Source organism: Vigna angularis, chromosome 3 (assembly GCF_016808095.1).
Source record: "Vigna angularis cultivar LongXiaoDou No.4 chromosome 3, ASM1680809v1, whole genome shotgun sequence".
NCBI classification, from domain to species: Eukaryota; Viridiplantae; Streptophyta; class Magnoliopsida; order Fabales; family Fabaceae; genus Vigna; species Vigna angularis.
In genome coordinates, this window is record NC_068972.1 from 15,819,946 (window position 1) to 15,846,253 (window position 26,308).

Here is a 26,308-nt window from a genome sequence, read left to right on the forward strand (position 1 = left end):
CACTCGCTAAGCGAGAATGTTTTTGCGAAAAGCAATAGAAACAGAGATGAACATAGATGTTTCACTGTCTCGTTAGATGAATTTATGAAAATTGTTCTTAGAGGTTTGTTTGTTAAGCTAGTGAAACACTCCTTGACGAATTTTTGTTGCTCAGTAGGAAAGGAGTTTGCAAATAAGATGTTTTATTGGATTTTGAGAAAGGTTAAGATATGAACTGTTTTAAATGTGTTTAAATGTTGATTAATTATTGAAAGAGACATGCAATGTAAGTAATGAATAAGATGAAAATGTTTAGATATAAATGTGATTATGCATGTGATGAAATGAAAATGTTTAGATATAAATGTGATGATGCATGTGATAAAGGATATTTTATATGTGATATTGTATATGATTGGTGTTAATGAAGGTGGAATGACTTTCACTTTAATTTTAATGTGCATTGAATAAGGATTCAATTAGGTACATAGTTTTTTAGTGCAATTTAATGCACAAAATTTTCCATAGATAGAAAATATAATTGATTTAAATAATTGTGTGTAGAGAATGAATTATTTTTGAAAATGATTGTTTATATTAATTATTTGAATTATGTATAAGTTTTATTTATTTTTAAATATACTAGCTTATCCTCGTTTATGATTTTGTTTTATTTGTCAGGATTGTGTATTTTTGCACAAGAGCAAGATATAATGCAGGTGAGGGTTTGTAATAGTGATATAGTCCGGAAATGTATAGATAGGGAAAACTATTTATGTATAGATTCTTTTGTATTGCATAAAGTTCCTATTCTTTTTGATTAAGTATTATGTTTTGAAAATATATTATGTAAATTAATAACAATTATTATAATACATGGAGTATACTTATATAGTTACTATATTTAATATCAATTATAAAATTCTTTAATTAATAGAATAATTTTACTAATGAGATGTTACAATCATTTATAATTAGATAAATGTTTTTTTTATCAATAATCATGTCTTATTATTGATAAGTCAATGAATGCATTTCTTAATATTTTTGTAAATAAACTTTATAAAAGATTATGTTCAGAAAATATGATTTGGTCTTAAAGATATAAATTAATAAGTTAATAATTGATAGAAAAGAAAAAGTTAGAGTTGCATTAAAATTTAAGGAGTGTATATATTTTTACACTTTTCAATAGAAGCTTCATTTTTATTTTTTTTTACTTAATTACTAGATGTAATTTTAGTTGAAAAGTTGCAAGTAAGCTTTTTTTTTTTTTGAAAAATTGACTAATTTAGATTATTTTTATTAGTTTCGGACCAATTACGTTAAGGACATTTGTTTCAATTAGTTTTTTTTTGTTTTTTAATTTTTTTAAAATATTTTATTTTATTCATGTGTTATGTTGTGTGTATAATTGTTTTGTATTCAATTCAATTTTTATGTTTTTTTAAATTGGAATCTAATTTATTATTTGTATACATTTTTATTAAAATTAACTTCTAAACATATTAAATTAATTATATATTAAATTACTTTATTGTTATAACAACAATAATTATTATTATAATTGTAGATATTAATTATTTAATTTATTATACATTATATAAGAAAATTGATTTTTTAAATTATTTTGATTTTAAATTTTAATATTTTCAAGGGAGACAAACATTTATTATATATTTTATTTTAAGTTATACAATCTTTGTTATTTATTTTATAAATATTATTATATTTATTAAAAAAATTTAAGTTTCATTAAATATTTTGAATTACTATATTATTAATTCATATTAAAAATAATTTTTTTAAATGGAACTGAATATAGCTAGAATCAATTTAAAAAAAGTTTTATAATTATTTAATAAAAAATTAATTTTAATATAAATATCATAATAACGTGATATTGTCCTTGATAGTGTTGGGTGTCATGCCACAAAATCTGTTACGGGAACAAAATAATTTGCAACATGGGAACAAAATAATTTGCAACATTAATTTTAGAAAATTAAAAAGACTTAAAAAATGAAAAAAATAAAAAGACTTAAAAAATGAAAAAAATAATGAATTAACACGTGACATGTTAAAAACGTCATTGATACGATATTAAATTACAAAAATGAAGATTTATTCACAAATTTCCAACTAAAATTGGAACAAAAGGAGTATAGGTCAGTAAAATTTTTCAAAACAAACACTCCTTACAAATAAGTTACTAAAAAGTTCTTAACGAGGACATTGAATACACCTTCACGAATTTAAGGAGGACAATGGGATCATTGGGTCCTCAAATGATATATGGTTGATTAATGATATAATATTTTAAAAATATATCTAAAGCCTATTAACGAAAGATCACCTAAATCAAAATCAAAGGACCACCTTATTCACAAACCATCATTCAATATTATAATAAATCTCTTTTTTACTTTTATCTTTATTAAGTTTAGTATAGCCTACTTAAGTTGGAGTCTGATATTGTGTAAATTGACCAAACTTTGTTATTTAGAAGTAGATAAGGACGAGAGCAATCATAAATCACTAATAGGTTTAGCTCCTAACACTTTTTACTCGATCAATGTCTATTTTTCATAAATATAAACTTTGATAATATGTATCACATGCCCAAATACACTCATATTTTCTAGAAGAGGAATCACAAAGTTTATATATGCCAAATATTTTATAAATGAATGAGATGTAATAAAAACACTACGCAACGTACTTTCAAACTTTTTCTAATGTTATCTCTATCCACTCCCTTGGCAGCATGACATCGCAATATGCGATGGCTTTTAGATTACATAGGACGATGCCAATTTGAAGTGACATTAGATTTTCTACATGAAAAAACCGTCACATGCGTTTTAGTTTTTAAAACATAAAGGTGGCATCCACGTATATATGAAATCGTTTTATAAGAAACCATGATACTATATCTTAAACGATGACGAATCACTGTTGGTAATTCTGAACCAGATCAGAATGACACACCTAACACGTGGATGGCTTTTTGAAGCCTTGTGACTATAACACAATCTCACACGTAGATTCTTACCAATATTATATAGTCTCTGCGTGCGTGCTCTGAAACCGTGCACATATAAGAGTATACTTTTACATAATAGTAATGCGTCTGTAGGTTCATGAATCAGCATTGAAACCCTGTTAATGGTGTGACCTCTCAAATCTCATGGTGGGTCTCCACTCTCCACTCTGCAAATGCAATTGGGTAGTTTTCGTGGATTCAAACAGTACTCATACATAGCCGTCTTAGTCTCCAATCATTACTTCCATGCCAATGCAAATCATTTCACAATTGCTTCATCACTACAATTTTTTGACATTTCTGTGATATCAACTTCACACCCACATGTCACCAAAAGCCTTATTTTAGTAAGACACTCGTTTCATTTCAAACCCTGAATATTGAAATAACATACATAGTGTATATATTCAAGGATCCGTCTGTTCGGTTTATCTATTATAATAGCGTTCGTGAATCTTAACATTCAAGATCGTTTGATCTATGTACTATAGCAGCATTTGTCAATCAGATCAAACCAGATTAAAAGATGTTGGACCACAATTGAACCAACATTTAAAGTTATTGAACTAATAATCGAACAGAGGATAAAATAATCAAAGATATCTAATTAAAAATATTTATAAAACGGTTAATGAGCAAACGACCGGTTTAAGGTAAATCTGTTTAAGGTAAGTCTGTTTATATTTTATTAGGTTTGTGATAACTTATAAATACCGGACCAAGGCTAAAAGTCAGATACGGTCTATTCACACTCAAAAATATTATACAATAATAACAAAATCTCTTTCTTAAGAACTAAAATTCCATATATGACTAACTTAAATGTCAGAATACTTTTTACTGTATCTCCCCCTCTATAACAGCCAAAGCCAAAAAAAAACACCTCAAAAAATGATATCTCTCAATCTTACAAATACCTATCGAAACACATACTTTCATGCTGTCAAATTTTTTATTGGTGAGTTGAATTGATGCGATAAAGGAAAGTGTCAGGTTCAAATGACGGCAAACTTAGAGGTTTAAAAGTAGGAACAAAATGGAGTGAGTCACGTCACGTTTAGGATATTATTGTTATGGAGTGGAATGTGAGAGATGAAGAAATGAATAAAGTAATGAGAAAATATGGATACGCGTGAGCATGGAGAAAGATTTGGCAGCTCTTGTTACGTCAGAAAATCTGAAGCATCTCTTTCTTTGGGCGTCGTCAAACTGGGAGTCATGTGATCACTTTCTGTCATTCTCGTTGGGAGTGGAAAGAAAGAAAGAAAAAGAAAAGCACCAACGTTGAAGAGAATAGTAGCAGTGTTCGTATGGCCTATGCTGCTGCTGCTGCTGCTTTTTTCAATTATCAAGTTTGAAAGTTACATGGAACATTTTCAATTAAGTCGTGTAATTCCATTCTTCTGATTTCTCCCTTTTTAACTCTTGATTATTTATTTAATAGTACTTTCTTTGTTGAACTTGTTTGACTTTTCTAGATTTATCTTCCATCATCAGTGCTATTAACATGCTAATCACCTTTTAAGAAGTAGTAAGAATGAATTGCTCATTCACGAGCCTTTTTCCTATTCCTTATCTCCATTTTTCAAAGTATGATGACAAATATTTGGTGGGTAGATTGATTTGCGATGGTTTATACCTATTTCTGCATCCAATCATTAATTTATATGCTTTTTCAAGAGTATGGAAATAATGATAAATGATGTGATAAGGTAGAGCAAAAGACATGTAAACACATAAATTTATATTAATTCTCTCTTGAATAAAAAAGTTACTTTCAATCGGTCAGTAACCTTAAAATATAAATATAAGGAAAATATCTAAGAATTATAACATATTAAACCCTTTAATACTTTGAATTTAATTATAAAATCAACTTGAAAAACCTCGTTAATAATCAATAAAAAAGTAAAATCAATTTTGTAAAAATTCAGCACAATAGAAAAACACAGACAAAGTTGTATTTATTTTTAATTATCTATGAATAGTTATATAATATATGCATATTTTTCTTTCCCCAGATAACAACCAGTACACAAAGCTATATTTATTTTTAATTAACTATATTTATATATTTTGATGATATTTTGTATTTAAGTTATACAATTTAGATTTATTTTCCTCGTATTCTAATCTCTTACACGAAGGACTTAAGAGAGTAAAATGTTTGAAATTTACACTCAGCAAAATGAGTTATTAAGATCAGGTTTATTTATTTTGTTACAAGAAATTTTGTTCATAAAGATTGAATTAATAGTAAGTAAACTTTAAGAGTTAGTCACTAAAATAAGTACATACTATGTTAAAATTAAAATTTAAAATAATTAACATATTTAATTTTTAATTCTTAAGACTGTTTAATATTAATTCAAAAACTTATTCAATGACAAAAGAGCGTAATTTGAAGACTAACAATTCTTAATTTCTAAAACATTTTATAAGTTAATATGAATTTTAAAATATTGTATAACTTAATATGTACCATGATTTAATACTTTTTTTTCTCTAATCAATTTTTATCTAATGAATATTTTTCAGAAGTGTTTTAAGACTTAATTGCCCTATTAATATTCCATATATATATATATATATATATATATATATATATCTTATTTAATTTTAAACTTTTTTATATGTACTATTATATATCCCTAAAAATAATCATTAAATACCAACCAAATTTAGAGATAAAAAATAATTTATCAATATATTAAGTAAATTAGATATTATTTTATAAACTAAAAATTATTAGTATTTAAAACAGTATTTATTATATTAATAAAAAAACTATAATTAGTTTGTAACTTAAATTTTAAATTGACCTGTAACATGACCTATTCAGGTTTTAGCTACTTATTTAATATAAATCAATAATACCTACTTAGTATTAATAATAGACACTAAAATGATTTTAGTTAATCTTAAAGAAAACTTTAAACTCTAATTTAATAACCTATTATAATTTTTTTTATTAATAATATATAATATTTTAAATAAAAAAATAGTTTATAAAATTATGTCTAATTCAGTAAATATAATGACTAATTTTTTTTATTTTTTATTATTTAATGATTTTCTTATAATATATATCATATGTACTGTGGAATGTTGGAGACTGAAAGAAAATAATAGTGATACCTATGTGACATTGCAATTCAATGAAATAAATAATATATCTATAATACCTAATGAGCTCAATTAACAGAATCGAAATATAGGATAGACTAGAATCACTAAAATTAGAGAATTAAAGGCATAATAAATTTTTTATTTAAGTATAAGCTTAATTGAAAGCTTGAATTTGAGCTTTTTTAAAAAAATATTGTTCAAAGTTGGAGTGGTTTAACTTATTCATAACCAAAAATTTACTCACATTATATGATTTTTTAACATTTTTTATTCATAGATTTTTGTTCTTTCTTAAATTTACTTGTAAAGAGACCTATGTTTTTTAATATTATTTTCCCTCACATAGGAAAATTTATAAATAGTAAATAAAAATATTTTTATAAAATTTGTCATTAGAAGAAGTTTACAAATGTATTTTCATATTAATAGTGGGATATGTAAAGATGTAGAAATTTGTATTTTAGAAGTAATAGTGGTTTAAAAATAGTGATATTTGATTATTTTAATATTAAATAGTTTTAATATAAATAATTTCGTTATAAATTGAGTTTTAAGACATATCTATCTCTATAAACCATTTTTTAAGAGTCCTCTAACTTTTGAAGATGAGTTATTATCATTTTTTCTTCTGATTGAAGAATCGAGAACTTAAAATTGATCATAGGGACAAGGTCTTCAATTTAGACCAATCAGTTTCTCCGATTGAATAAGTTAAGTTTCAACCCTTTTTATTTGTCTTTTCTTGTATTGGTTGCATACGGGTCTTGCTCAACTTGCATGTGTCTTTTGAGTTTTTAGTTTGATTATTTACTTATCAAAAGTTCTAATAGTGTATATCCTGATCATGCTTTTGTTGTTTATAGGATTCTAGAGTTGTTTGGTCATTTGTTAGGTATGAGAAGCTAGTTATTTTGATTTTTAGCTGATAGGTAAGTTTTGATTGATGTTTGTATGATAGTTGGATTGTGAAATTAAGTTATCTTATGAGATATGACTTGTTGAGTTAAATTAGAAAGCCTGAATTGCATTAGATATAATGTGATTGAAACTCTGTTATGATTGAGCTTGTATTTAAAGTGAATATGGTTGAAATGCATATGATATGATAATTTGTTGGTTTGAACATCTATGGTTGATGTTAGACTAGTTTTACAGGGTTTAAATGATAGAAATCTATAAAATTATGCTCTGCTGAATTATGCAAATTCGTTGAGCGAGCATATATTCATTGGCCGAAGTCAAAGTCAGAGAGTTCACTAACTTAACGTTTGTTGGGCGAGAATATACTCGTTGGGCAACTTTTGGGAGAATTTAAGTCTATAAGTTCCAATGGTTTTTTAGCTGAGCGAGCAAATTTGGTCGTTGAATAAGTGTGCTATTAGGCACTACTACCTATACGAGCAGGCTGAGCGAGAGTGCTTGTGCTAAGCGAGCATATATGGTGACTGAGCGAAAATAATAGAATTTTAACTAAGTTTTCATATACCTCTTATGATGTGTTTAATGAGTGTGATTATGTGAATGTTAAAAACAATTATTGTATGATTATGAGTATGTATGACGTTTATTCATGTATGATAATATGTTAACTAGTTTGTGATGTGTAATTTAGGATGGTTGAAATCAATCCAAGGAGGAATCGGTGGTGATGGTATGCTTTGATATATGGGGATTTTGAAAGTATAGGTATCCTGAGATACTATCAACCATTCAACTCATATAGAGATGAATGGGGTGGGGGAAAGAATGACAGGGAAGTCTTTATCCTGGACTTTTGGTCTTAGGTGTGAAAAATTAACCTTGTGAGTAGTAAGGCATTAACCCTTGCGTTTATGACTCTGTAGAGTATAAATACTACTACGGGTCACACCTATATTGAATATATGTGTGAGAGCATGTATTCCGATAATTGAGTCTAGAATCAACTGATTATATGTTTGAGTTATAGAATGTTATAAATGTTGAATTAATATGTGATGTGTTAAATTGTTTTTGAAGTTTTCTTTTAAACACTAGCTTACCATGTTCTTTGTTGTTTTTGGTGTGTTGTTTGTTTTTTGCAATTATCGTTTTATTGATTGAGCACATAAAAAAATAAGTGTTCAAGCATATATAATAAAAGACGATGATGTTGGAAAGTGTGTTCTTAGTTGTCCAGTGATTACATTTAACTCTTATATATTTATCATTTTAGTTATTTTCTTCTAGATAATTATTTACTACTATATCTATAAGTTGATACATGTTTTGTTTTATTAATTTTATAACATCTTATTATATGAGTGGTAAGGATGTTACATTATTTTTTTTTTAGTATTTACTTATAATTACTCATACATATAATTATTTTAATTTAATCAATGTAAACCTTAAACATATTCAACTTTAACTATTAAATATTTCTAAAAAAATATCAATGGAAATACCAAGTAAAACTCATACAGAAGTTACGTGATTTCTTACCAATCTTAATTAACTTTAACTTTGATTTAAAATACATAACCAAGCATAAAATTTGGAAAACCTTTTTTTAAATAAAGAACAAAAATAGGGTTATTAATCAAAGCACAATTTTTAGCCTAACTTGAGAAGGTTTGGGAAAACTTGAACTGATCTGAAATGAACCCATTTTAGGAAGCTTCTACTTAAGTTAAATTAATCCACTAATTACTTTTTTTTCACCAAAAAAGGTCTTAGTCCACTTTGTTCAGACTTTAAAGATAAACACTAATTAAAAATCATGAACAGACCCTATACGAGATAATATATAAGGAGTAACATAACTTCAATCCTGAACAAGGCTTCCACACAAAACTCAGACTCCTCTGCAGATTGAGCTTGCAGTATCTTCTATGGCACACAGCACTGCTTCCAGTGACAGTTTTTATCAAGAAGGATTCACCCACCACCAACACATTGCTATGACTTCATATAAATATCACTCTTCGGAGAATCAGTTTCTGTATTTCTCATACCTTCAGGATGACCACCACACCGAATATCATGATGATCCACAAACTGAGTCTAAAAGGGTATGATTTTTTGTCATGCATGCAAACTATGATATCAGTAGTATATTCAATTTTTCTACCTGCAGCCCCATGCATTGCATTTTCCTTTTTTCCTTTTAATTTTCCAGAGAATTATCTTAATGATATATTTTATCGATAAATGTTAATTGTTAACATTTTATCAAAGGATTTTCCTTCTAAACTCATCCTCTCTTTCAACTTTACCGTTAAACCTTATTACAATTCTGCGTTTTTTTCTTGTTTTTTGTACAGGCCCTGAGAGAATTTTCGCAGCTTCCACCACCCATTGGGTTGAAATTCACTTTGACTCCTGAAATGATGCAACCAAGTCAAGTTGCAGCAGCCAACAAAGTTGAGAAACTGAAGGCTGTGCAGTTTCCAATGAACATGCTCAGAATCGGATACTTTAAGGTACGTAATTATTATATAATCTTGTAGGTCAAATGTAGAATGTTAAATTAATGCAGATAGAAAATTGTTATCTGTAAATACTTTTGACCTTTATCTTCTCTGAGTTTAGCTTTTCCTTTTGCTTCTATCGCTAAGTTCGACCCTTCAGTTGTATTCTGCAAACAAATGTTCAAAATTCACTTGGGATGAGTAATTTGACAGCACCTGCAAATTTTGAAGTGCAGAATTACATGTATAAATAAAAACTATAATTTTCTTAACTTGAACAGATTTTGATACACACATATATATATATATATATATATATATATATATATATATATATATATATATATATATATATATATATAGTCTTGAAGACTAAATAGAATGATCAGTTTCTTTATTTTTGTCTAACATGGCATGAAAAAAATAATACTGATATAAAAGTTGAGTATGATTATTGAGTTGAATTTAATGATGCAGATTGAGGCTAAATATCCTTATGAATTGGTAGCTAAGTGTTATTACGCAAGACAAAAATTGATGTGGGAGATATTACACGATGGTTTGAAGTACAAAATTGAAATACAGTATCAGAATATATCAGCCATTCGAGCTGTTATCGACGAACACTTACCTGGAGTTCTTGAAATTGAGGTATTTTTCCTTTGTTATTACTTTAGAAGAAGAAAATGTCCAAACAAAAAAACTATACATTGAAGTTTTACATATACAATTTCATTTAAAAATATGTTACCATAAATGTGTCTGTTCTTTGAAGAAAAAGAAAGTAAGTTTTCTACGATTTTAAATTCATACTAGTATAATAGTTAGTAATAAATATTAGTTTTAAAAAACAGGGTTATATATATATATAATTATTCATTGATAATATGTTCATCTTATTTATTATAAAATGGATAATAAAATAATAGGGTAGGAAAGTAAAGAAGTGGAAAGTGGGCCAAGATAAATAAAAAAGGCAATTGCAATGTCACGTTGCCACTTGAGTTCTTCATTTCTTATTCATAAATTAATATTTAAATTGATAATATCTATCACAGAAAGTATGCACATTAAAATAATCACAAAGCAAGCTCAATGGATAATTAGTCCAAGTAAATCCAATCATCATTACGGATCAGTCAACAATTTCATTCCTTCTTCCATTATTTTATTTGAATTAGTACAATAATTAAAAGTATAATTAAGTGTAGAATTTTTATATTTACAAAAAATATATATATAATTAATTGTTAATATAAAATTTAAAAATTACAACCTAAGAAATATATCAACTTATTGAATTTCAAAAGTACTCATTTTTTGTTGTTAATTCTTTAAGAGAACGAAACAAGTCCTTAAAATTTGTTTGAAATAGACAGTAAAAGAATATTAAGTTAAACCAAAGATAATATACAGTAATTTAATAAACAGGTGGGTTATTTTTTATGTTTTTAAAATATCATACTTATTATTGTTAAAAAATCTAAAAAATGATTTATATTCATTATCCAACCTTACTTCTCCTAATTATTGTAAATAATATTAAAATTAATAGATGTAAAAATGAATTAAATGCACTGTTAATAGTTTGAAATTTCAAATAGATTTTTTGACCTAACCGTTTAAGTGATTAGATTAGCTTAATGAGGAATGTTATGTCCTACAGTTAGACAAAGTACCATCATTCTTTAGAGAGATTGATCCAAAGCCCAAAAAACATACTATGTGGACCATATCCAATGACTTCACCAATGCTCAAGCTTCACAATACCGGTATATTTTTACTCTTTCTGCATTTTTTTTTCTTTTAATTTCTATATTCAATTCAAAATTATATCTTCTGCTCACATATTTGGTCCATTTTTTTAAAGTTAAAAAATAATTTTGAGAGCATGTTTTCAGATTTTATGTAAAACTGAAATTACTTTTTATTTGGTTACATTTTATTTTTAACATGAATTATAGTTCGAACTAGTTTATGTTGCTGAGAAAAAAATGATTTTCAGGAGACACTATCTTGAATTTCCTCCTGGAGTTCTTGACCAACACTATATGAAGCTATTGCAAAGCGATAACCGATTGCTGGAATTGAGCCGAAGAAGTTTTCCAAGTTCACATTCTGCTTATTTTAATTTGCATTTAGATGAAGGAACCACTCAATTTTCTATTGGTCATGATCTGCATCACATTGTCTACCCCTACTCCCTTAGCCTCTGAACATGTGCTTTTGTAATTCTCCATGCTTCATATTTTTCAATGGAAAAGTTTTTTATCTTTCTAAATTTTCTTGCCAGTTACGTGATGTATGCGTAGGAAAAAATGGGTGCATTTCATTTCATACTTGTTAACTAACTTGTCAGCTTTTTTTTCTTACACCCCGTGATTCTTAAAATTATCATTATACCATTCACAATGGTGACTTTCAAATTATCTATTTTGAACAGCTTTCAGAACAATTTTTGAGAGTTTCTAAACATAATTTTTTAGTACAGGATTTTTAAAACGATTTTTGTAATGGAATTTCCAAAATAATATTTCTGAAACATATAAGATACATTCTAGATCGAACTTTCTAAATAGGAATAAATTTTTCAGAACTAAATTTTCAAAACAAACATTTTGAAATAGTATAACAAACATTTTGAAATAAGATTCTTGAAACAAAATTTTCAAATCATAAGAAATATTTTATAAAATGAACTTTGAAGAATAAGTAACCCAACGTGTTACTTTCTTTCTATCATCTTTTTCTTCCTCTCAGAATATGATGGAAAACAGAAATGCCACATAGGAGAAGTCAAAACGGCTATGTCGGAAAAGGCATGGTGCAGCTGAAGAGTATTTTAATTTTTTGACTGTTAGAATAAAATGCAGGTAATAGTAATTCAGGAAGAAAAAGACAACCTGTTAACATGAAGTCAAAGGACAAAGTCAAAATAGTTTTATTCAATATCACACTTTATAATTGTATTCGGTTTGCCAAACGTTGTACTCCTAAACAGTTGTAACGATGAATTGATGAGTTACTTATATGGTGTCAAATCCTCTCCATTTCTAAGGCAAAATGGACATCTCCATGTCAGTAAATCCATCAAACACGTGGCCTAATAAAAAAATGACAGTGTGAGATTCAATTTCTTTCCATAAGTAAGCCATTTGCAAGATCAAAGTCAGGATTGTTGCCTGGTATTTTGGGTAACTTACCTACATCTTATTACAATATAGAAAAGAAAATAACCAAGACACTGCACACTATGTCAGATGAAAAAGGAGAGGTTTAAGGTCAAACCGTAAAAAATTGTATACTTGCTATAAATAAACAAATCTGCAAAGGTTCCGAATCTCAAATGGTGTTACCTATATGATCGTTGAAATAAATTAAAGCAAGTTGAAGTTAAGTAACAAAATATATAACATGAACGAAGTAGTTCAAGGTTAAAAGCAAGATTTAAAAAGAAAATCTTGAGATAATTTGTTGTATGTAAAACTTATACACGACACACGCATATATACATTAAACTTGTTTCATTGAAGAAAAAAATGAGATCAAATAAAACCTCTAGAGTATTGTCTAGTTATTTCCTATTCTATTATTAAATGCTATTACCTTTTAAAAATAACCCTTCTTGTTAGTTTGGTAAGCTACAGCCCTTATAGGTATGAAGTTTTCTAAACTTAGCTTGAAATTTTAAAAACTATTAAAAGATACGTTAAGTCTTGTACCGAGTCTTGAGGGTATCCTCGGCTTAGTTCTTCAAAGAGACGTTAAGGCCCTCAACCCTTAAATTTACTCTGCAACCGATTTGAGTTATTTTAATAATTGCAGAGGGAAAATAAAATGATAAGCATGAGGCATACGAATCAGTCCTCACCCGTATATTACATTGTCCTAAAAGAACAGGGAATGTATTACTGACACCCTTCTTCTGCACATCCCTAGCCATGCAGTATGTTTATATAAGTGTGTATTTGGATTGATAACCTGAGTCTCTAAATCTAGTCTTATTATTAATTCACACTAACAATACAGGCACACAAACACACACAAACATGCTTGCATACATACATGCATGCATACATACATATATACAAACATACATACATATATAGAGAGAGATAGAGAGAGAGAAAAAAAACAGAAAGACACGTACATTCAGTTATTAAGCAGACTACTCTTCAACCTATCCTTTAAGTGTGTTCAAAAATGAATTTTAACTGGATAAGTTGTGTTATTGTCAATATTGGAATATTCTCCCTTGAACGTGAACACTCCCTGGCCATGCCTCAAAAAAACAGCCATCCCCTCAAATATAAATATACATGTTATTACATTGGAATGCCCAATAGATGAATAGAAACACCAAAAACAATTGGTACTAAATTAATATAGTACAAAATTCAGCTGGTTCCCAGCTCAACAAAGAACTATGTTTCATCTCAAGATACTACAGGGCATTAGTGACTTACTTTATATCCTGAGATTGCTCATCACCAAAAGCCAAATTAAAGATCTGCATGTAGTCATCAACAAAATGAACATCAAGACCTTCTTTCACATTAGGAGCTAGCTCGTCAAAATCTCTCCTGTTAGCCGAAGGGAATATAATAGTCTTAACTTCACTCCTTCTTGCGGCTATTGTTTTCTCTTTAACCTGCAATTTTCACAGCATTACAGGAGTGAGTGTTAGACACAATGTACAGAAAAGAATTCACAGCAGAAAACATTGAGGGGGTAGCTACTGATGAATAATCTATTGGCTGGGCAACCATTACTAGAGGAATCTTTTTTTGAGCTTAATGTAATTTAGTAGGCGAATAGATACTGAAAGCAAGGGGCAACTCGTCTAGGATACACTACTTTAGTTGTTGAAATAAATATAACAACCTTCAAAATAAAAAATGACAATTTGAAAACCAATAGCATCTAAAGATTCCCAGAAGTTTCTGCATCTACAAGTTATGAATAATAATATTGTAATAGAAGGTATTTCTCAACATACCCCGCCAATGGGAAGAATTTTCCCTGTAAGTGTCACTTCCCCGGTCATTGCTAGATCCTTCTTCACAGGCTTCTTCATGGCAAGGGACAACAGTGAAGTGGTCATTGTGCAACCAGCACTTGGTCCGTCCTTTGGTGTGGCCCCTACAGGGACATGGAGGTGTAGTTTTGAATTTGCAAAGAAACGATTTTCTGGTTCTTTTTCCAGTAGTATTGCTCTGGCAACTGTATGAGCTATCTGAGCACTTTCTTTCATCACGTCTCCCAATTGACCAGTGAGTTGCAGTGCTCCTTTTCCCTCCCCTTCCTCAACAAAGGTAGTTTCTATATACAGTGTAGAGCCCCCCATTGAAGTCCAGGCAAGACCCATCACAACACCAATAGGTGTCTGATCATAGATGCGATCAGCATGGAAGACTGGCTTGCCTACAAAGTCAGTTAAATTTGATTGATCAACCAATACCTTTTCAATTTCCTTGTCTTCCTCACTTTCTTTTGCAACCTGCAAAATTAAGATATACATATAAAAATAATTAGAGATCCATATATACATAATAGAGAGAGTTATCATGTTACTCCTAGAGTAACTTCTAAGAGAGTCACTCTTCATCTTCTTCCTTCACTTTCTTTTAGATTCTGTTCGTTTGAAGGAAAAGTGTAGAGTGAAAAGTGTCTGGTGCTGGAAAATGAGTAGAAAGAAAGCATTTCCCTTATTTGGTAGCAATGAAATGTCAAATTTCCATTGGGTCTTACATGCTTTATTTTCCTCTTAGATACAAGGAGAAAATAGTGGAAAGTGTATAGAAAACTTATAATTCTCAAAATTACCTCTCTCGTCTATTTCCATAATAAATGCATTAGTAACTTTTTAATTCTACAATTATTTAATTTTAATTTATTTATTATTTTTTAAATGACAACTATCCTATATTTTCATGTCATTTTCTCCTTAAAAAATTCGCAATTTATTTCATCTCTCTTTTTTTCCTCACGCTTTCTTTCATTTTGCTTACAACAAACATAGGGTTAATCTAATGGTTAAAATTAAGTCAAGTGTTACAATCATTGAATAAAAGAAAATAAAAGGTGAGGATGATCAATAATTCTCTTAAAGTAACTTAATCCCTTCTCATTGTGTGTGGGCGCTTGTGTTTATATGTATGCACATATGTACATACATACACTTATATCTGTGTGTGTGTGTATGAAAAGTCAATCTGTGACTATATTGAACAACAACAAAATTTATCTGGTTTCCAAGGAAAAAAAGTAAAGTACAAAGTTTGTGCACAACCAGTAAAAAAACTTCTGTACCAAACCACAAGGTTGTACAATGGTAAAAGACAAAAATGAATGCACATAGTTCTTATAAATCAAACAAAATACCACTTTTTATAGAAGCAACAAATTGACTGCACTTTCAGAGAGTTAAACTACCTCAAGACTTTGTGATTGCTCAGATGATAGACCTGTTTGCACCATGTCAACTTCATCACAAGTTTCACCCACTTTTTCAGTATCACTACCCTCTACCGACTCAGAGTTCTCCTTTTGAACTGTATCTACCCCCAATTCATCGGAGTCTACTTTGTCTTTCATTGGTTCCATACTCTGAGCACTACGAATGGTAGCATCAATAGTTTCTCCTTGCCTCACAAGTTGTAATGCTATCTGTCACACAAGCAGAACATTTCTGGTAACAGATAACGGAAGAATTTGGTATAAATTCAAATTCAGGATTAGTGATGAACTCGTTCAGTAAAAATTCAAAACAAATCATGAGTGGTAGTCGTCATTTCAACCATGCAAAGCATATAGTCTCAGTGAGTAAGGTTTTACTACTAAAAAGATAAAATTAAAGAGACCTTTCGGTAAATTTTCTCTATGTGCTTTTGAAGGTTTCTGACCCCAGCTTCTCGGCAGTAATTTTCAATTAGGGAAAGAAGTGCTGCATCAGTCACTTCCACCTGAAGCAAGGGAGTTTTTAAGTCAACATTTTCAGCATGAAAGGCAATAAACATTGGCATCATTATGCTTGTAATAACACTCACTATGTTAAGACCTTCAATATCCCATTTTATGCAGGAGAAGGAACAAAAAAGATAACTACCTGTTCAGACTTTATTCCACAAGCTTCTCGAGTGGTTTTCTCCAGATAATCTCTAGCAATGTGCATTTTCTCATCAGTAATATACCCAGCAATAGCAACAACCTCCATTCTATCCAACAGAGGATTAGGTATCATTTCCACAACATTTGCAGTGCAAACAAAAAGAACCTGCAGTGAGATTTTCCAACGCATAACTTCATAAGTATCAGTAAACTCAAGCCCATTCTAAGAACAACCAACAAGCAATGAACAAAAAATGAATAATCCACGCACAAATGCTGACTATACCACAACCTCACTATTAAGGATTTAGATTGTCAAATAAAATACCTTTGATAGATCAATGGGAACATCAAGATAGTGGTCCAGAAAATTAGCATTCTGCTCTGGATCCAAAAGCTCTAACAAAGCACTTGCTGGATCACCAGCATGTCCCCTGCCCAACTAACAATTGAACAAAAAACAAATATTAATACTTAAATCAGCATTCTTATTAAAAGATTTACAAGATTACAAACCATAGTAAATTTAGTGAAACTGAAATGCGTGCATTATATTTATTAGAGCCAGTAGAGCCCATACCAACAGAGAATATAACAGGAAATCAGAAAATAAATTAATAATATTACTCAGCCAAAAATATTTAACCATTTAGAGATGTATTTACTTTGTCAATCTCATCAATCAAAACAAGGGGGTTAGCTGTGCCCACGTTCTTAAGGCATTGTACCATCTTCCCTGGCATTGCACCGATATAGGTTCGACGATGACCCTGTAAAATACAATATTGAGGATTCAGAAGATCACATCATATGTTGCTAATGAACTCGTTTATATAATTCAATTGTAAACAGGGACTTTAGCTACCTTGATTTCAGCCACGTCAGCTAATCCTCCCACAGAAAATCGGAAGAACTTACGGTTCAAGGCACGTGCAATTGATCGACCAATACTTGTTTTGCCCACTCCAGGTGGACCAGAAAGACAGATAATTTTCCCTGCATATATCAAAAAGTTCAGGAACCACGTCCCACTTTTTGAGCTAGCAAAAATTTCAAGGCCAAAGTCTCAACTTTAAACAAATGGATTATTAGCATACTTCAGTCAATCTCTTAAAACCATTTTAACAATAATCAATACCCAATACATAAAAAGGACATCTTTTTACCAATATAAAAGCCAAAATTACTAAAATTTCTTAGAAAATCTATGTTAAAACAAATAATATCATACTGCATAGCATGGCTGCCCAGCTATAAAATACTTCAACTATATAATTATTATCAAGATATATCATTTACAGCAATTTAATATTACCTAATTAAAGCATCTCACCCATTCGAATTCTGAAAAATTATGGAATATAGTATTCAGGTTAAGTATAAATTTTGTCCCTGAACTTTACTCTCTTCCTATCTTAGTGCCCACACGAAAAAAATCCCTACATTTTGGTCTCTACATGAATAAAAGTTTACAAAATGTTCCATGTTGTTTGTGTCAGTATAACAATGTTAGATTTCATCTGTGTAGCTGATGTTTAGTTCCCGTGTGAAAAAAAAAAATGTACAATTCATTTTAGTCTCAACATTAAAATCAAATAAAACTCTATATTTTGCTATTTACACCTGACATTTTTTCATTATAACTTCAGCAAATGGCAGATACCACCAATCCACAGATTTTCTTAAGTAAGGACCAAAATGTAGAGTACTTTGTGCAGGAGACCTAAACCAGAAAATGGTGTAATGACCATTTTTTTAATTTAACAAAGTATTTTGTAGGAAGTTAAAAGCGAGATCAATATAAACATAGTATTTGGCATACACAATGAAAAAAAAATCAGAAATTCAGGATACATCATTGCATTCAACATGATTACCTTGTGAAGTTCCTCTTAATTTCCCAACAGCTATGAATTCCAGTATCCTTTCCTTCACATCAGTTAATCCATAATGGTCATCATCAAGAATCTTTTGCGCCCGAGTAACATCAAAGTTCTCATCGCTGAAATGAGAAATTAACTGATTGAAGTTCATGAAATTTGAAATAGTTTGGAGTTAGCATAAGAATGACAGGTTTAAGAAAATAAAAACGCCAGCTCATCCAAAAGCCTCTGAACAATGCCCTTGATTGGTTATGCATTTCTTTGTCCCCTAAGGGCCTTTTCAAACCCTTCTTTGGCAGCTGTCCTAAATTTTAGCTGACAAACATATCTGTCCCACATAAATGGTAATGGGTGGTGTCTATATGAGGTAAACAAAGAAATCTCAAATAAATTTAAATTACTCAAGCAAAAACAATAAGAATGAAATTCCACACATGGATACCTATATTCACCCCAAGGCAGTGCAGTCAACCAGTCCAAGTAGTTACGGGTAACACTGAATTCACTAGAACTAGCCTCCAACAACTGTAGTTTTGCAAGTTCTTCATCTATAACTTGTAAAATATGAGGTGGGCATTTTTCTCTCTTCGGCTCAATCCTTTCCCTGAATTTACCTGGAATAAAAATCCAAATAAATGTTATGGTAAAAACAAATAACACTAAAGCATACCCCAATAAACATATTCCATGAATGAACAAGCTTAAGCTATGCAGCTCAAATTCAATATGAGAACAAGAAACATCAACCAAAATACAAAAGAAAAGTACATTATTATAAAGAATATTCCTAGACCCACTATAGTGCTGCACAACAAAATTGAAGGATACAGGATGGAAACATAAAGAGGACAAGCAAGATTTTAGAAAGAAAATAATGTTAAGTGAACCCTCTTTAGTAATTTAGTAATCAGACTTCAACCAAATAGTGCAAGTCCTTCAAGCTAAACGATCCAGCCTACTTGTATGCACACAGCATATCCATGACAAAGGTTATACAAAAGATGCATGTTATCTTGTACTAAAACTAGACATAGATCAGAACCAACCAGTAAGGGCTGTTTTGTCATCAGTCTCCAGTCCCAACTCCTGTAAACCGGAATATTAAAAGAAAATAAATATAAGACCAATATGAAAAGTAAAGCATTCAGCAAAACATATCGTTGCCTTGGAGCATTATAAACAACTTATATGAACATTTCAGAAACCTCTTAAGAGATTATTCAAATGATTGATTGTGAAACTTACTGAAGTATGATAAAAAGAGCTTATAATCACAAGACTAAATGAGCACCTCCTATACATATAATTTCACTCATGATAGGATGAAGTAAAATGCAACAAGTAGGATCAGATGCCAAGGTTGAACACTAAACATGACAGGATAAACTATAAAGTCTAATGAGAAGACATATCCATAAGAAAATATGTCCAGTGATGAGATATCATTCAAGCTTCCAAAGAATGAAGTTAATGACATTAAAATAAGGTCAATCATTTTTATCAGCATATAGTGACATCATTGCTTTGCTTGCTGTTAGAAAGTAGAAACAAATTGGCTACAAGACAAACTGCAAAATTCAGAGATTAGTGGCAACACCCAATCATCTAGTGCCTGGTTTTTATGAATAAAGTCATGAGCTACAATGATACACATGGAAGCAGAATTTAGAAGTAGTCAGCAGCAGAAAGAGATCATGCAGAAGATACAGGTTAGCTAATTTGTGGAAGTCTTGTATAGAAAGAAATAATTCAAAGAGTGCCAGACGGGGAGATTAACATAAATGATTGAATAATTGACGTGTACCTTCTTTATGGCCTTAAGCTGCTCATTTAACAAGTAACGACGCTGCTCACCACTTATCTTTTCTTCAATTGCTTTTGCAATTGATTCCTGATCAGAATAAAAAACAAGCCTTAATATATTATGAAAAGATCAGTTCAAGACATACAAGGAGGCTAAAGACATGATTACCTGAATCTTGCTGATTTCCATCTCTTTCTTTACCAACTCCAGTGTAAGTTTTAATCGTTTATACACCTGTTCAGGAACACAATAAATTCATCTCAAAATTATAAATTTACATTCTTCCATTTGTTCATCTTTATATGTTAATTCAATACTAATTGAGATCATTGAATTTCCAAAGAGATTTTACCCAAGAAATTAAAACGTATTACAGCACAAAAATGGAAAATATAGTCTCACTACATCAAATCAGAGTTTCTCAGCGACAGTGCAAAAGGTAAAGTGCTCACATCTAGCTCTTCAAGAACTTGTTGGCATTGTAATTTATTTGCCCCAGATATTGCAGCACCAAAATCTGCAAGCCTTGGATAAGTAAAATCACCTATATGCTGCACAATTTAAGCAAAAGTCAATATAATAATGACAATATAAAAGTAAAGTATCGAACTGCAATCCGATAGTTTACATTTAACAACCACCATATAAGTACTTCGTTAGCAATTGTTTTGAGAAATGCATTTATGTGTATATGGGAAGAATAATGACACAATCCATAAGTTTATTGAAAATTAACAACATAATTAATAGCTTGTCAGTATTTAAATAAATAATTGTCATACAGTAATGAAAAGACAAACATCAGGGATCTTCTTAATGAGCAAATAACAGAAAAATACAATAACTGAGAAAAATGAAATTATCACTAAATTAAAGAATTCAGTGTTTTACTCCAAGTCCAGCCAACCAATATAAAAACAAGCAGCTCAAACGTTATACAGATAATAGACTTTCATTGACAATGTCTTTAATTGGGCACGCTAAATTCAACAAAAATTATTAACCAAGACAACCCTAGCAGTTTCCTTGGAAACAGGGCTAAGGGCTAACATTTATTATAAAACCTCAACCACAATACAAGTATGACTAACATGCTCATATCACCAGAATGCAGTATATTCTACCCACTTTCAAATCACCTTTGGATTACCCTATGATACTTAATGTGTTAATTCTTAGTTAATACATTGCAAAGCACATTCAATAGAATCCATGAATCAAGTTCCATTGGACTCGTCATCTGTTTCAATGGTAAAACAAACACAGGCTTGCAAAGCACCACTGCTTTAAAGAAAAATTTTAATTCATTAAATATAGGCATGCAGAATGATTGAATTTGATGTTCAGAGTAAAATGTGTTCTTGCATTGACATATATAATATTCAATAGCATCTTTATTGTATCTTAGATAAATTTAGTATATCTTAGTAGTTTCCTATTTCCTTGGTTTCCATGTTTCGTTAAATTTCACAACTTGTTTACTTAGTTAGGATTAAGATCTAGTATTAGTACAAGTAAAGGTTAGTTCATTTTGTTTTGTATATCATTATTGTAATTATTGTAATATATCACATAATATGAAAATAATATCAGTTTCTGTGGTGATATGCTGAGAATTGAATAGAAAGAAGAAATTCCAAGAATCTATAAACCCCAAAAGGAATCATTCTATAAGAGAATTGCAAGAAACTTAGTTTAAGTAAAGAAAATTTTCATCAAACTAAGATTCATTGTTATCACTTATCAAGATGTGTGACGGTTCATTATCAAGAAATCTAAAGCATGGCTGTTAGAAATTTAAATAATAATAATATACCCCCTCTTTACCTAATATTAACTGTTCTTGATAATCCTTTTATATTTCTTCTTTCTCACTCTACCATTTCATTGGTGGTAAGATTATCACAGAGATTGACATTAACTATTTTTTTCATATTTGACAAGGCTTTTGGACAATAGAAGAATGAAACAACTAAACCTAGGAAGATATTAGGTAGTTTGCAAGCAATGTAGAGCCAATCCATTGGAGAGTTTCCACACAGACACAATGTCTGTGTCAACTTCCAAAATTTCTAGAAAACTAATGCAACCAAACCTATAGGCATAGCACAACTCTAATCATGTCCTCCAATTCCATGTTCAAATAAACACTTAAAGAGAAGGGTCCAAACCTTAGTGTAAGTCTGAACATGATCTCTCCAAAGGGAACTTGTTTTAAGAACATCTCTTAGGGTTGATATAACCTCAAAAGATGTGGCCTTAATAATATCATCATCTTTATTATAAGTTTTATCCTGCAGCGCCAGGTAAAACCTGATCAGAGAATAGACAATTTGATAGAAATGTATCAGCTTAACAGAAAAAAATGAGGAAAACAGTAGACAAAGACATACCTTGAGATGATCAACTTTTACAGTTAGAGGATCCTCACTAACCTGTGGAACAGAACAGGTTTCAGTTCAAAATACTTTAGCCACATATTACATACACAAATTAGTACCAGAAATCAGAATCACAGTGAATAATAAAACTCATGTATGTTATACCGGCACAATAATAAAATTAAACACTAATCTTTAATTTTAACATGTTCAACTAACCATCTCTGTTATGCGTAGACGCCTGTGACCAATCAGGATCACCTGATCCCCATGGATACTTGAAATCTGTAATTGAAAAGGGGAATAGTAAAAAAATGTTAGGTACTTAAAAAGGTTATACAAACAATCTACTGAAGGCATAAAAAAACTAAGCCAGCTACTGACTAAATCACATACCTGAGCAAGAGTCCCAACTTCATGAAGACGGTTAAATAACTCCTTTCCTTTTAAATCATATACATTTTTATCTGTGTCGGAGCCAGACACTACACTAGGATCAGCCTCTGGCTCATCCTTAAGGAGGAAAGCACCGGCATAAGGGGCCTGCCGTTCTCGACTTTCTTGTAAAGCAGCCAATAATTTGGGATCCTAGAAGCATTGTAAAATACGCATTAAAACTGGATAACCACTCATTCCATTTTCAAGTTACATTCAATCAAATCATCACCATACAAGCACTGATCATTGATAACAATTTGCTTATGATTCACCCATAAGCATGTAATGAGAAAAGAAACATAATTTACTCATCATTCCGTAAACTCACCATACCTTAACAAAGATTGGCATGTAAAATCCAGGGAAAAGCGGTCTGTGGATCAATGGCAATGCCAAAACCTGTTCCAAATATAAAGAATAAACATGAACATCCAGAATCTTGAGTTATCAAGAAAACTGACAAAACTTCATTCACAAGCCCCCAATGTTTTGTTTTAAGAAACATATAAAAAATAAATAACACAGGAAAATGCTGATACAGTCCTTATTTCCATGATAGGGTGTGGCATCGCTGTAATGCACCCCAAAAATGACTGGAATAGCCTAGAACTAGACATGAAGTAGCATAACAAAAACAGTAGGACTTTCAAGCAGTCAACACACAAACATTGAATTTAAATCCTCCCCTAACATTAATAAAAAAATCACACTATCCAAGAACAGAAAAAAATTTCATCAAGCTCGAATCAAAGAAATGAGGAACAAAAAACCCCAATGATCTTAACATATTAGCTGAAGGGAAAAGACTCCATTTGGCTCAATAAATTAAATCCCTACTGCAAAGGCACTTGAAACAATCATTCAGTTCAGACTTGTGACAATGGTTAACTAGCAGCTTTAGATAAACTTCACAAATTACAAAACGTGCTAAAGGCCTATTTAGATTATAGTTTTCTACAAGCACTTCTAGAAGTTGAAAATAAGAAAAAAAATATACAAACTTCTTTATAAGCTAAAACTAGTTTATGGATAACTAAAAAATAAAGAAATTTATATCACTAGGTTTCTACAAATTAGTTTATACATAAACAAAGTATAACTAGTAAAGAAGTTTATTTTATTTTATTGCTTTTCTTCTTCGCCCCCTATATTCACAAAAAAGTTTAGCCAAAAATATCCTAAGAGTAAATTAAGGCCCTAGTTGGATAAATTTCTTTGTACACACTAACAGAGAAAGAAAAAATGAAATACGATTTTTTTTTTCACGAGTGAAGAAAAGCATTAGATAAAAATAGCTAGTGCAAATGTTGAAATCCGCTTTTAGAAAAAGCTAAATGATCTCAGGTCACGAGACAAGCCTGTTAAATTTTCACTTACACCGGAATTATTAAATTTAGCCTTTTAAATTAATTTTCACTTGCTTTAGCTATTGAACATGAATCAAGATATATCCCTAACATCACATTTTACAAGCATGAGAATTAACTTTCGCAACAGATTTTAGAAGAAATTGAAACAATTGAGAACATGAATCAAGATATAACCCTAACATCACATTTTACAAGCATGAGAATCGTTAACTTTCGCAACAGATTTTAGAAGAAATTGAAACAATTGAGCAACTAATAATAGCAGTAACGACAATCAGACACTAACGGTGAGATAATCCTCGGGTCTGGGATATGTGGGAACGATGGCGGAGGCCTTTGACTGAGACTCCTCGGCCGCTTTGACTCCAGCGTCAACTACTTGATCAGAGCCGTCGCCGGAATCGGAACAGAAAAAATACCTGCCTCCAACGTCAGTGTTTCTACGGCTTAACCCGCCGAGAGAACTGAGCACTCTGAGCAACGGCGAAGCAGAATCGTGTGCGGGACGGAGCACCGTGGGGTGCAGCCGGTGGATGCGCGAGGATGCAATGAGCTTCAACATTGGCTTCGTCAATGCGATGAATGAAGGAATGGGGCTTTGAAAATTGAAGGTTGGTTCATGCCCTAGCTAGGTTGGATAAGATTTAAGTGACAAAATGAGATTTTACACTGCGCAACACGAAACCGCCATTGATGGTGCTGAAAGCGAAGAGGGCTGAGTTGTGTTCTTTCGTCCAGATTTGTTAAAGCCCTTCATAAACCCTCGTCGGACATATTTACGAAAATAACCTTTTCTTGCAGTAGAAGTACGGTTTGATCCTCGGTTGACAAAGGTGTGTTGTGTTAGATGTGTATCACAATTAAAAGTGAATTTCGTTCAAAAAATACTTAAACATTAGTAAAATAAATTCGTCATCTTCAAATTGTTAGTTAAAAAGTAATTTTTGTAATATTTATAATTAATCTCTTATTGGTATTATTTAAATTGAATTGCTTATATGTTACTCAAATTTTTTTTCCCGATAAACCTAAAATTAAGAAAAAAATTTAATAAACCTGATGCAGATATATTTACTGGAATGGACTCATCCGCAATGTTCATACAGAGAGTCCGAATTCTCGGTGCTTGAAATGTTTGGTTTTGTGAATTTTCCTGCATGAAATTAGTACAGTGAAACTAATTCTTTGCAGAGCTTTTCTTTTAAGTATTTAAAATCATTTGAGTTTGGATTTCAAAAAATAATAATTTAAAATAATAAAGTTAATGTTGAGGGTATCAAAATAAGATTAGGAAGGAATTAATATCTTGAGGTAAAGACATAGAAAGAAATTATCTGATGTAAGGAGAAAAGAACGTAGAAAACAAAATTATAGGAAAATCGAGACACTGTCAACGTAAAAGATAATACATAAATTAAAGTGAATAATTGGGAATTTCGAACTATGATCAAGAAAAGCGACATTAAGAAATGTGTTCACCGAACATAATCAAGAAAAATAGACAATATTTGGTTCAAAGGAAAGTTGTCCGAAAAAATAAACAATAGAAAGAAATATTAGTTCGGAAATAAAGTTATTCTAGGATAGTTTTGGCAAAACATTTGATTAATAGACAGAACTAACATAACAAACAAGGACGATTTTGAAGTAATTATCATAGTTAATATAATTTTTCTTTTATTTTATTTTATGTTAAGTGTAAAAAAATTGAGAAAAAATAAGTAAGTGCGTCGGTT

The 26,308-nt window shown here is 30.3% G+C and overlaps 2 protein-coding genes across 4 annotated transcripts; one reads left to right on the forward strand and one right to left on the reverse strand.

The window, feature by feature from the left end:
• Positions 1-8,968: 8,968 nt before the first annotated feature.
• Positions 8,969-11,804, forward strand: LOC108324692 (uncharacterized). The gene is made up of 5 exons (XM_017557630.2): positions 8,969-9,186; positions 9,439-9,597; positions 10,063-10,236; positions 11,252-11,358; positions 11,592-11,804. Exons 1-5 carry the CDS (start codon positions 9,007-9,009, stop codon positions 11,800-11,802), a joined length of 831 nt encoding a protein of 276 aa, XP_017413119.1. The 5' UTR covers positions 8,969-9,006; the 3' UTR covers positions 11,803-11,804.
• Positions 9,712-25,346, reverse strand: LOC108325921 (lon protease homolog 1, mitochondrial). 3 transcript variants are annotated; one of them, XM_052874908.1, is made up of 21 exons: positions 24,859-25,343; positions 23,536-23,601; positions 23,161-23,352; positions 22,984-23,049; positions 22,777-22,818; positions 22,555-22,677; positions 20,836-20,934; positions 20,552-20,617; positions 20,384-20,470; positions 19,626-19,665; positions 19,022-19,193; positions 18,574-18,698; positions 17,562-17,692; positions 17,362-17,466; positions 17,025-17,138; positions 16,695-16,862; positions 16,450-16,551; positions 16,022-16,255; positions 14,586-15,086; positions 14,053-14,237; positions 9,712-9,752 (listed from the first exon to the last, which is right to left on the reverse strand). In XM_052874908.1, the coding sequence occupies exons 1-21, from the start codon at positions 25,132-25,134 to the stop codon at positions 9,728-9,730; spliced, it is 2,919 nt and encodes a 972-aa protein (XP_052730868.1). In that variant the 5' UTR covers positions 25,135-25,343; the 3' UTR covers positions 9,712-9,727. The 3 variants fall into 3 exon arrangements, with proteins under 3 accessions (XP_052730868.1, XP_017414552.2, XP_052730867.1); XM_017559063.2 differs by lacking the exon at positions 9,712-9,752 and adding an exon at positions 12,499-12,689; XM_052874907.1 differs by lacking the exon at positions 9,712-9,752 and adding an exon at positions 13,317-13,521 and having other exon boundaries at positions 24,859-25,346.
• Positions 25,347-26,308: the final 962 nt, after the last annotated feature.